Source organism: Giraffa tippelskirchi, chromosome 5 (assembly GCF_054371585.1).
Source record: "Giraffa tippelskirchi isolate mGirTip1 chromosome 5, T2T-mGirTip1v1.2.pri, whole genome shotgun sequence".
NCBI lineage: Eukaryota > Metazoa > Chordata > Mammalia > Artiodactyla > Giraffidae > Giraffa > Giraffa tippelskirchi.
In genome coordinates, this window is record NC_137279.1 from 118,851,248 (window position 1) to 118,863,458 (window position 12,211).

Consider the following 12,211-nt stretch of genomic DNA (forward strand, 5'->3'; position numbering starts at 1 on the left):
AAGTTTGCTGTATAGATATATTCCTCTGGTGCTTGCCTCTGGCTCCAAACTAGTAAGGGTCTAGTTACCTCTAGTGACTAATTTTTGTCTTTTCTGATAGAGAGGGTAGGAAAAACACCTTTGCAAGTTTGTTCCCTGCTTTTAGCAAGTACAGGGTGGGTAGATCACTTTTTTTGTATCTGCTTCTTCTCACTTGCCTTCAGTTCAAAATAATCCTTATGCCAAAGTAGCATATTTTGGGGTAGCATATATTGGCAACCTAGAGTATATAATTTTGATTCTTATTTTCTCTCTCTTTCTGTGACTCAGTGTATTAAAATTAATTTAGTGTGATACATGGTAGCATAGGAGTTCTGTAGCTTTTCAAATGTCAGACTGTATTGAGTTGTTTATATATTAATTGAAAGATTGATAAAGTCAAAGAATTTCAGTCCTCTTTGTCATATATAATATATGAGTAAACAAACCAAGAGTTGAAGAATATAGCTTTTTGATAGACTATAATTTCTGCTATTCAGTCTCGAAGGTATTTTAAGTTACAAGAATGCTCTTATATTGTATATCAGGGAGAAGTTGGTCAAGTAGGTCCAAGAGGAGAGGATGGCCCTGAAGGCCCCAAGGGTCGAGCTGGTCCAACTGGAGACCCTGGTCCTCCTGGTCAAGCAGGAGAGAAGGTGAGTGAGCAACTTTAAATTTACAGATCCTCTTGCACGTGATGTTTCATTGTCATTTTTGGGTGATTTTAATCACCCACAATATAAATTGAGAGTTTTATCAAATTTAAATTTTTTGAATTTCAATTTCATATCCATATGCCACTTAGAAGTATAATCAGGAGACAGGTACATTCATCCTCTTCCACTCTTCCTTATTTTCTAGTCTCTTCTGCTCCCATTGGCCATGTAGAATCAGCCACTCTTAACACTCTTCCATATTAAAAGTACAGAATCTACGTGTGATTAATGAAGGATGAAAGAATCAGTGAAAGGTGGCCGACATAGTTTTGGAGCAAGTTGAATCACCTTTAGCCCTAAAACTAAAATGTTATTTTCTCAATCTTTCCACACTAGCATGTATTTTTACAGGATAAATGTTTCAAAAGATACTGATGTTCAGGCCATACTTTAAGAGGTTTTAATTTTAATCTGGTTTAACTCAGACATCACCATATTTTAAAAGTTCCTAGATAATACTAATTTATTGCTTTCACAACCACTAAGCTATATGCATATGTCAAAAATATTTGCGACTGTTACATTTAGATATAATATTAGGCAACATTAAAATTATGCCTTCATAGAATATTTGGTGATATGGTAAACATCTTATAGAGCTTCTCTAATGGCTAAGACGTTAAAGAATCTGCCTACAATGAAGGAGACCCCTGTTCCATCCCTGGGTCGGGAAGATCCACTGGAGAAGGGAATGGCAACCCACTCCAGTAACGAACCTGAAGTTAAATTAAGAAAAAACTAGAAATATTGATGATAAGTGCTATCCAATTATGTACACTGAAGGAAAATATAAATAATACTTGTCTCTTGGTGGTATAAATCAAGCTATTCCCTTTTTTGTAAGTATGTGTAGTCTCCAGTTTTTTATATTGAGCATATCATTATTCTATAAATATGAAAATAGCATGCTGTGTAAGAAAATTGTCTCTGCCCTTTACCATCCTGTTCCAGAAAAAAAAATAGGGATTATATAGGTATTGTGACTAGACAAATAAAAAATCATTTTCTCATGTTATCATGAGTCATTTCTGTAGTTTCACACTCCCAGTTGCCATTTGTAAACCGAAAAATAATGTCATTGTGTTTAAGCAACAGAGGGAAAAGATGGGGTTCAAGGCATAAGGGCTTACAAGATCTATGAACCTTCTGCTTAAAGTGCTCATTAGCCAATAGTTTAAGGATATTCTAGGACCTTCCTCTTTTCTCAACCCCACTGTATTCTGTGTAAGTGGTCCCACAAACTGTTCTGAGGCATCAGAACTTTAACTCCCAATTATTCATCTTTAGCATTTCATTAGTATTTTCTCTTTTATTGAAGTTTCCTATCACTGTACTCAAAATACAAACAATCTTCCTGTCTGGATTAATTTTTAAATGACTCTAAAATGAATGAATTTACAAAAATTTTCTGATTGTAATTAAGAGAATTTCATTAACCTTGAAATCAGTAGCATAAAACAAGCTATGACAACTTACTGTGTCCAAGGTGACATCATTATAAGTATGCTTCTTAAAGCTTGTTTGAATATTTTTCATGTGAAGACTGCTTACCTATACAAAGTTGGTCTTGAATCAGGCAACTGTTTAGTTCAATATAAGATAGTGAAAGTGAAAGTCGCTCAGTTATGTCTGACTTTTTGTGACTCCATGGACTATATAGTCCATGGAATTCTCCAGGCCAGAATATTGGAATGGGTAGCCTTTCCCTTCTCCAGGAGATCATCCCAACCCAGGAATCGAACCCAGGACTCCTGCGTTGTAGGCGGATTCTTTACCAGCTGAGCTATCAGGGGACCCCTATCTTAATAACAAGATCATAAACTGTATTCCTAATTTCTTGCCTTGCTTCATCCAGTAAAATATTTATTTTTGTTCATAAAGCCTCCTCATCTTTTAAAGTTTTATAGATAGTAATTTGGACTTGTTTATGTTTTTGTTCTTATTTATTTTGAATGCACATAGGAAATAATGATACTATTTGTCTGCTAATGTTTAAGATTTTGATAAATATTTTATATATGAAACATACTTTTTTAAGATCTTAAGGAAAATGTCTCAGTCAAATTTCACAAACATATACTTTATTCAATCCACTTATTTTAATTTTATTTTAATTTTTAAATTAACGCCTGGTTAAGGGGGTCAATTTTGTTACTTTAGCGTTTTAAACCTTTTAGCATATGCTATACATCATTGTACTTCGCTGTAATTTATCATTTGTTTTAGCACTTTCAAACTGAGTGATAATTTTATTGCACTGGAAGAAAATAGCTGCACATTCAAATTTCCACCTGTAGGAATTAACACTCCACAAATATCATTATTTAGCTATGTCTTTCAATATTTAGTATTTATTAACTCAATTTATTCAGATATTTGAATAAAAGAAGAAACTTTGCTCAAAAATAAGGTTAAAATTTCTTAATATAGTTATTTAAGCTTTCCTTTAGTCAAAAAAGTTAACTTATGATTGTTTGCTTTCTATTTACAGTGAGAAATTAAATAATTTTTTTCAAATAGATTACCTTTAGTTGAAGTGGCAAAACCTACATGTAGTTCTAAATACAGCCATTCATTTTAAATAGTATTTAATTTTGATAAAATTTAGGTGAATTCTTACCATATTCTTTCATTCACAAACAGTCCTAGAATTATCTTTACTCAGGGCTCTATGTCAGGGTTTCCCTGGTAGTTCAGCTGGTAAAGAATCCGCCTGTAATGCAGGAGACCTGGGTTCAATTTTTGGGTTGGGAAGCTTCCCTGGAGAAGGGAATGGCTACCCGCTCCAGTGTTCTGGCCTGGAGAATTCCATGGACTGTATAGTCCATGCGGTTGCAAAGAGTCGGACACGACTGAGCGACTTTCACTTTCACTATGTCCTTAAAGAAGGCACTGTCACTTAAGAGGTTAAGTTATTGAACATCATAGCATTAGTAACACTTTTTCCCTATGCAAATTAAGAAATGTAATGAAAGTAAAGAATGGAAAAACTTGCAAATCTTTCTTTCAAGTGCGCTAATAGACTGAATTCTATTTTGAAGTGATTATTATTATTATTTTAACTTTAGGGGAAACTTGGCGTTCCAGGATTACCAGGATATCCAGGAAGACAAGGTCCAAAGGTAAAGCAATTAGCTTGATTTTTATAGCTTGTTTATTAGCATTTTGTTGATACACTTAACATTAATCATCTATGGTTACATTTCAGTTTGTAATGTAGAGATGATGATCCTTAAAATATAATCTTACAAGAGAAAGTCAGATGCTTTTATGGGCACTGGGATTGCAGAGAGTTCAGAGAACTTATGTGATTTTGGACTGGAGTATTTTAGAGACAGAGGAAGTCATAGTCAGCCACTTCCTTGTAACTGGAATAAGGTCTATTACAAGGCAGCTTATTAATAGATCAAGAAGCTTTAAGTAGATGACCAGTGATGGATAATAGCTTTTGATGTCCTGTCTAGTTCCCTAAAGGTTTGAATTACCATTTGATATTTTTTTTAGAGAAAGAATGGCTCTTCTTTCATCCTCTTTATTTTCCCTCATTTCCACAGAATCAGTTTCCTAGGGCTACTGTAACAAATCACAACAAACTTGATGATTTAAACAATGGAAATTGACTTTCTTACACTTCTGAAGGTCAAAAGTCTAAAACTGAGGTGTCAGCAAGCCCATACTCCCTTCAAAAGCCCTGTGGGAGAATCTCTCCTATTCTCTTCCACCTTCCTGTGGCCCTAGGCATTTTTTGGCTTGTGTGCAATCTCCAACCCCTTCTTCACCTGGCCTTTTTTTCTGTGTCCTTCTCTTCTCTTCTTCTTATAAAGACACTTGTTATTGGATAGAAAGACCACCTGGATAATTCAGAATGATCTAATTTCAAGATCCTGAACTTAATTACATCTATGAAGACCCCTTTTTTCCAAATAAAGTAATATTCACAAATTCCGGAATATTTGGATATTTGATGTGTCTGTTGGGGGAGCACTACTGAACTCATGCACTCAATGCACTGAGATTCTATTTTTGACTATGTGAAATATACATATTTTAAGCAAAAAAGTGTTTTAAAAATACGTGTTTACCTTGCACTAGTTTTCCTCGAGCTCATTATAGAACTTCATTAAGGATTCTTTTGATTGATTGACTAGTTACATTAAATGGTTAAATGATTCCAGTATAAATTTTGCTTATTAATATAAAGGTAGTTACATGCACATGAGATTATCTATCTATATCTATCTATCTACTATGTATCTATATGTTTGTCATCTATCCCTGTTTGATTCGTTAATGTTTGACAGGTTTATAACATAAGGATACATCCTGGTTGGGTGTAATAATACCCAAATATATACTTATTAATGTTTCACAGATAATCAGTGGGAGACAAAAATATCCTACCTCCTGACAAATGTAAATTTCATGCGCTTGTGACTCATCATCATGTGATAACAGTATTTTAGGCTTGCCATACGGTTTTGCCCTATTCACTGGCTTTCTAGAATATTTCCTTGTATTCTAGGAGGTAATGGAGCCCTCTAAAGAAAGGTGCATTTAATCTATGATTTAAACAATAATACAAGCATTAATTAGTAATTTTTACCTTTTAAATATTGTCTCTAATACCCTATTCTGTTACCTAGTTATCTTCCTTTTGGATGTCAAGCATTTTCATAAGTGCTTTGAGTAAAAGAAAATATTTACTTTATAAAATACAACTTTAAACTATTCTTACCTTATTGGGTAAATTTTCGATCTAAATTGAATTGCAGTTATGATTGTGTTTTGATTTAAAAACAGAAACCTGTTTTTACATTTACATGAATGAGTGTAGTTTTCTATTAAGTGTTTATTTGACATTCTTATATTTTTCTGTTTTTCCTAAGTCAATACTGTGTTCAATAATCATTCAGTTCTTTTTAGTAACAAAATGGACCAGAATGACTAGAGAGAAATGCTTCTTCCTCGAGGAGTCAAACATTGCATTTTTACCTTTTAACCTAAATGTCTGAAATTTTGGTCTTTATCTTTTTCTTTTACTTTTCTTCATAACTTTTTTCTATGATCAAAACCGTTTATGTTTCTCAGTTCTTAAACAAAAAAATGATGGATACATCAAAAATCAAAGATAGGGTCACATTCCTTTCCTATGTGAAAGCCAGTGAATTTTGAATAGGCTTGTCTTTACTATACTAAATATTAAACTAGACTACTAATCCCTTTCAAGCAATATAAAGACTATAATTGGGTTTCCCTGGTGACTCAGATGGTAAAGAATCTGCTTGCAATGTGGGAGACCTGGGTTTGATCCCTGGGTTGGGAAGATTCCCTGGAGAAGGGAACGACTACCCACTCCAGTATGCTGGCCAAGAGAAATACATGGACAGAAGAGCCTGGCAGACTACAGTCCATAAGATCGCAGAGTCAGATATGACTGAGCAACTTTCCCTTTCACTGAAACTCGGCTGCTAATCCCTTTCAAGCAATATAAGGACTATAATTAGGCAATATAATTTATGTAATATCTTACTAGAAAAGTAAACCATAATGAGTTTTTAAAAAATGTACCATTATATGTTGTATAAAATGATAGCTATTTCAAAAAGTAAAATCTATTTTCAGATAGAATTCGTTTACATTTAAAACAGCATTTTAACTAATTCTGAAAGTTTTAATCACCAAAAGAGCTGATTTTGCTGTTAACCATTGACTTTTTGGTGTTTTGTGGGCTGTTTTTTTTTTCCACTTAAAAGCAGGTGTCTTTTCATGGAAATTGTATATTTTGGTGATAATTTTTATGTGGGAAAAAGAGAAGGATATGCCTGTATATTACAGATTGTTTAGTTGGTGGATTAGACATTTTTGTCTATTTCCCATAAGTTTCTTAGAGCAGAAACTATGTAAGAAAAGAAATTTATCAAACATAAAATTGATGCATAAGAGCCATTTGTTTGAATGAAGTCTCTATAAATGTATTTCTCTTCTACTCAGGACAAATGAATATTTGTCCTTAAATTGAATTTGATAGAAATGAATTATTTCCATATTGAATTATACTTACTTGTCAATGTCCTAGAGTATTCACATAGTAATACTCTACCAGATATAACTATATGATTCTCTGTAGAGATAGTGAAAAAGCTTTTGAAAGCCTTTCAAAAATATAATTTGCAGACATTTTCCCCCATTATGTGAGCATTACATGTTCTAACAATTGTCCTCAGGTTGATCACATAGTGATCTCTATAAATGAATCGTAATATGTTACTAAATGGGTCCTAATAGGAAGCTTAGCAGTTCTTACTAAGCTTTGTCCATCAAATGCCATAAGGCTTCACATACAAATTTCCTGATTTGTGGAGGAAATATAAATGGATAACACCCATTTTGTATGTATCACCTGGAGAAATTGTTAAAAATGCAAATTCCTGGACCCTATTGCCTGCAGTAGGCTTTGACAGTCCCTTCTTTCAGCAGTCACTCTAGACTATTCTGATACAGAGGAGCCATTTATCACTGAGAGAAATATTACTTTAGGTTAGTTCAGTCCAAATGATTGTGCACTGAAATAGAAAACAAATTTATTGTTACCAAAGGGAGAGAAGTGGGGGAAACAAACAAATTAGGAGTTTGGGATTAAGAGATACACACTACTGTATATAAAATAAACAACAAGGACCTACTATATAGCACAGGGAACTATATTAAATATCTTGTAATAACTTTTAATGGAAAAGAATTTGAGTGAATTATATTTATTTGTGTGTTTGTGTGTGTATAACTGATTAACTTTACTGTACACCTGAATCTAATAGAAGAAAGAAAAACAAAACCCAAAGATGTATTCAAGTCAAAGAAGGCTTTGTTTCACATTCATTAGTGCATGGGAAAATGTATAAAATCTGCATGTCTATTATGCTTTGCTAGACATTTTACACATTATTGCATTTAATCCATACACTGGTCTGAATAGGAAAAGTGATTATTTGGAAGACCCCTCCCCCACCCACCACTCTGAGGGTCTCATAGTTATTAGTAAGTTGAAGACCAAGGATTGAACCCTAATCTGCTGTATTTCATGATACAATAATGAGGCAAACCAATCACAGTCATGTTCGAAGGAATCTCTTAGTAGATGAAATTCTGGACATATGTACAAGGTAAAATGGAATTATATTCCGTTTGTAAAAGGTAACTGTGGATTAAATTACATAGTGCTTTTATAGGGCTTATTACATCCTTAAATAATCCTTATTTAATGTTATCTATTATTATCATTTTTATACTTTGCCTTCCTTCGGTTCTATATCCTACAAGTGTCAAAGTACCTATAAGATGCAGATGATCTCATTTTACTGAAGAAAAAGCTATGCTCAAAGGGGATAAGTGATGTACTCAATTTACTTACATGATTGCATGACAAACATAAGTCTTGAATTCATGTGTTTGGAATCCCCATAATAGATTTTAATGTTGGACAGTCTGACTTAGACTCTCAGCTATATCTAATCACATTTAAACATCAAACAGAAAAGGGAAAAGATTTTTAATCTTTATGATTTTATCCAGTTCCAAAGGTACAAAATACTCAACTAAAAAGTGATAAGTATACTACAAGAATACAATAATGTTAATTCAGAAAAACATTTTATAAAATTCCTATTTTATTATTTGATTATTCATGCTTGTGAAAAACAAAATTTTTCTTCAGAGTTGAAGCAAATATGTAGAATTACAATTCAAAATTTATTTTATGTGAAATGTTCTTTAATTGCTATTTTTTAATATGAGAAATGATATATTTGATTAATTAATTTCCTTAAAGTTGGAAACTAAGATGTGTTATCAATTCGTGTTTTCAATGCTTCCAGGATTTCAGGTGTCACTGTAAGTTCATTTTTCAGTACATGAATGAAAGTTGTATGGTATCTTAAAGTTATATTTTTGATTTGAATGCTACCCACTTGTGAGAACCACTGTATTTCAAAAGACTTTCAGCTTGTGGCTAAAATGTTGATTAATATACTCATTGTTTACCATTTTTATTTTTGTAGGGTTCCACTGGATTTCCTGGGTTTCCAGGTGCCAATGGAGAGAAAGGTGCCCGGGTATGATATACAAGTATACTGTTCTGGACTAATATAAATGCTCTTGCATGGGAACCTATCTCTCAGACCCAGACTCACAATTCATTATGATATACTGTGTACTGAAGCTGTTTGAACTGTTGTTGACAGGGCGTAGCTGGCAAACCAGGTCCTCGGGGTCAGCGTGGTCCAACGGTAAGGGCCTTGATTTAAAATGGTGATTTGCATTTTGGATTTAACTTTCCAAAATAATTTGCTTCAAAAAAGAAAACTGATCTTGTGCCGTTTTGATCTAATTGGAGCTAGATCAATTTCATCTTTGCTCTTACATGCAGGGACCTAGAGGTTCAAGAGGAGCAAGAGGTCCCACTGGGAAGCCAGGTCCAAAGGTACCATCAGAACTTGTCCCATTTGGGCTTGTATGTAGGTTCCTCTTCCAGAGGACGGCTGTTACCGGAAGGATTCAAAACTGATTTTTTTCTGTTTTTGTGTTGTTTTTCCCAGGGCACTTCAGGTGGTGATGGCCCTCCTGGCCCTCCTGGTGAAAGAGTAAGTATAATAGTTACATCATATAAATGTTTACATTTCACAAGTGTTTAAATGTCTGGAAAAAGTTACATGTGTTTGCAAATACATGTATGTAGTCATCCACAAAACGTCAGAGTTTAAAAGTTCCTATTCTTTAATATGTGTATGTGTGCTAAGTTGTGTCAGTCATGTCTGACTCTTTGCAACCCTATGGACTGTAGCCCACCAGGCTCCTCTGTCCATGGAATTCTCCAGGAGAGAATACTGGAGTGGTATGCCATGTCTTTCTTCAGGAGATTTTCTTGATCCAAGGATCGAATTCGTGTCTCATGAGTCTCCTGCATTGGCAGCTAGGTTCTTTACTACTAACACCACGTGGGAAACCCATTCTTTCATTTACTTCCCTAAAAAATCTTCATCAATTATGTGCTACTAATTTTGTTACAGAAGTGAGAGAAATTATATGTGTAACTGGCCTATAATATCAACTCTTAAACCAAAATCTTCTTTTTCTTTTAAATATGTGTATAACACCTATACCTTCTCCTCCCCTCCTCTTGCTTTCCATACTGATACTTTGTTCCTGGAGCTGGCAGTAACATTATGCTAGTAACAGGCAAGCTTCCAGTAGCCATTAAGTCACAATCGATACACATTCAAATCAAGATAAAACATCTATTCCAGTAAATAGGAAAACTATTTAGTAAATTGATTTTTCAATTGATATAAAATAAAGCTAAATATACATGAGTAAGCATGCCCTTTGTTTGTTTGGCAAACTATAACATTTTTGTTGCCAGATTTTAAAAGCTATCATCTTGAAAGAATTTTAAATATTCTACGTTACTATCGAAGAAATTAGGCTGTGACTTAATATTCTGTAATTTTAATTATACATTTTATATTATAAAATTTATATTATAGAAATGTAAAATTTATACTATACATTTATATTTATATTATAAAATTATACATTTTATATTATTGAAATTTGTAATAGGTGTTTCACAAAAAGTTAAATAGAAATACCCTCTAATGTATAACTTAAAACTGAGAATAGGTCATTTTTTTAAAAATAAACTTTCTATTTGTGACAGAAATGTCGGTGTATAAGACCCAAGAATAAACATTAAATTACAGTTGTTTCAGGGCTTTGGTTCAAGTTTAATTAACTTAAGTTTCTATTAAATATTTCTCACTGTTGATGAGCTATTTTCAAATTAAGTTCATCCTGTACATTTTGACTTCATACATGATATACACATTTTAAATATTTTGTATCAGTCATCTTAATAGGAATATACAGTTAAATTAATTAAAATGGCTGAATCATTAACTGGAATAGAACCAGTAGAACCATTTAACAAATTGTAGCATAAGTGTTTTGTCTTTAAACCACAAACTATTCTATTTACATATTTTATTATACATTCCAAAATTTCAATATCGGCTATAAATCTTCATGATTTTATTTTGGAACACAACAGTGTAACCCAAGAACATGATCACTTGTGATTGTGAAGACATTTTGAGAATGAGAAAAGTATATTTTGAGGATCAAAGTAAAGTGAGTGTTAGTTGCTCTGTTGTGTCTGACTCTTTGCGACCCCATGGACTGTAGCCTGCCATGCTCCTCTGTGGGATTCTCCAGGCAAGAACACTGCAGTGGGTTGCCATTCCCTTCTCCAGGGTATTTTCCTGACCAAGGGATTGAACCTGAGTCTCCCACATTGCAGGCAGATTCTTTACCATCTGAGCTGCCAGAGAAGCTCAAAGTAAAGGTTGATTTTAAAAAACAAAAATTGTTTTAAGTATGCTCGAAACCATTTCCAAGAAACATTTATATATGTTTTAAATATACAAAATGTATTTCTTGTGTTCAGTGTAGTTGATCAGACATTTTCTCTATAATATACCATTTTCTCAAACAATTTTAAGTATCATGAACTATTTGTTATGTCTTAGGCACACAGTTGAAGAACAATAAAAGTAATATCACAGAAACGTTCTCTTCTGTATATATGACTTGGGAAGTTCAGGGAGAGAGTTTTGTAGTACCATTGAATTATAAATGAAAAATACCTATATTTGCCCATTTTAATGACCTTCTTTAACAATATATTTATGTATATATGTGTATAGCATTATACATACAAATAATATCTATTATATATGTATATATACATATATATTTATATGCACCCATTAGGATATTCTACAAGTTAAATATGATCCCTCATACTCATGATTTGCAGAGCATGATTGCTTACCATTAAGGACTTAGTTAATATAGTTTTTATTTGGGTCTAAAATGATAAATTTTAGCAAAAATAAAACAGAATAAAAACAAAAAATGAACACACTGAAATAAATTGAATTTTGCAAAAACAATGGATAATTTGTGGCATAAGTATTTCTTTTTCAATATTTGGGACTTAGTAAAGTTATTTTCATCTTATTTACAAAAGAAGCTTATATATGAATAAAATGAGATAGCAATATCCTTAAAAACAAATACATTTTAAATATAGAGATTAGTTAAAGGTATCCTCTATAGTCTTTTTGAGATAGTCACTTTTTTTTTTCTTTTAATTTTGTATGACTGTAGAGTCAAAATATGTATAGCGTCAATTTTAAAAATAATTTGGGGGAGTCTATTGACTTGAAATATCTTCCATTTACAGATGTTTTTAGCTAATATTGAAAGTAGAATATCTATAGCGTTTCCTGATACATCCATGTTCTATTTACTTTTAATGTGAATTCTAAATAATTGCAGTGTTCTTAAGCTAAGACCACTGACGTGATGTGCAGTTTTGAATAATGAATTGTGTGGAAAATAGTCCATTTTGCTTATAGATT

General features: G+C 32.7%; 1 protein-coding gene across 6 annotated transcripts in view; it reads left to right on the forward strand.

Moving 5' to 3' along the window:
- The window catches only part of COL11A1 (collagen type XI alpha 1 chain), a 240,313-nt gene that overhangs the window by 140,410 nt on the left and 87,692 nt on the right, over window positions 1–12,211 (forward strand). For all 6 annotated transcript variants that reach the window (XM_081492915.1, XM_081492916.1, XM_081492919.1 and 3 more), the window contains 6 exons: window positions 567–674; window positions 3,803–3,856; window positions 8,789–8,842; window positions 8,972–9,016; window positions 9,157–9,210; window positions 9,326–9,370. In XM_081492915.1, the coding sequence (XP_081349041.1) occupies window positions 567–674; window positions 3,803–3,856; window positions 8,789–8,842; window positions 8,972–9,016; window positions 9,157–9,210; window positions 9,326–9,370 (360 nt within the window). The remainder of the gene's footprint in view (window positions 1–566; window positions 675–3,802; window positions 3,857–8,788; window positions 8,843–8,971; window positions 9,017–9,156; window positions 9,211–9,325; window positions 9,371–12,211) is intronic.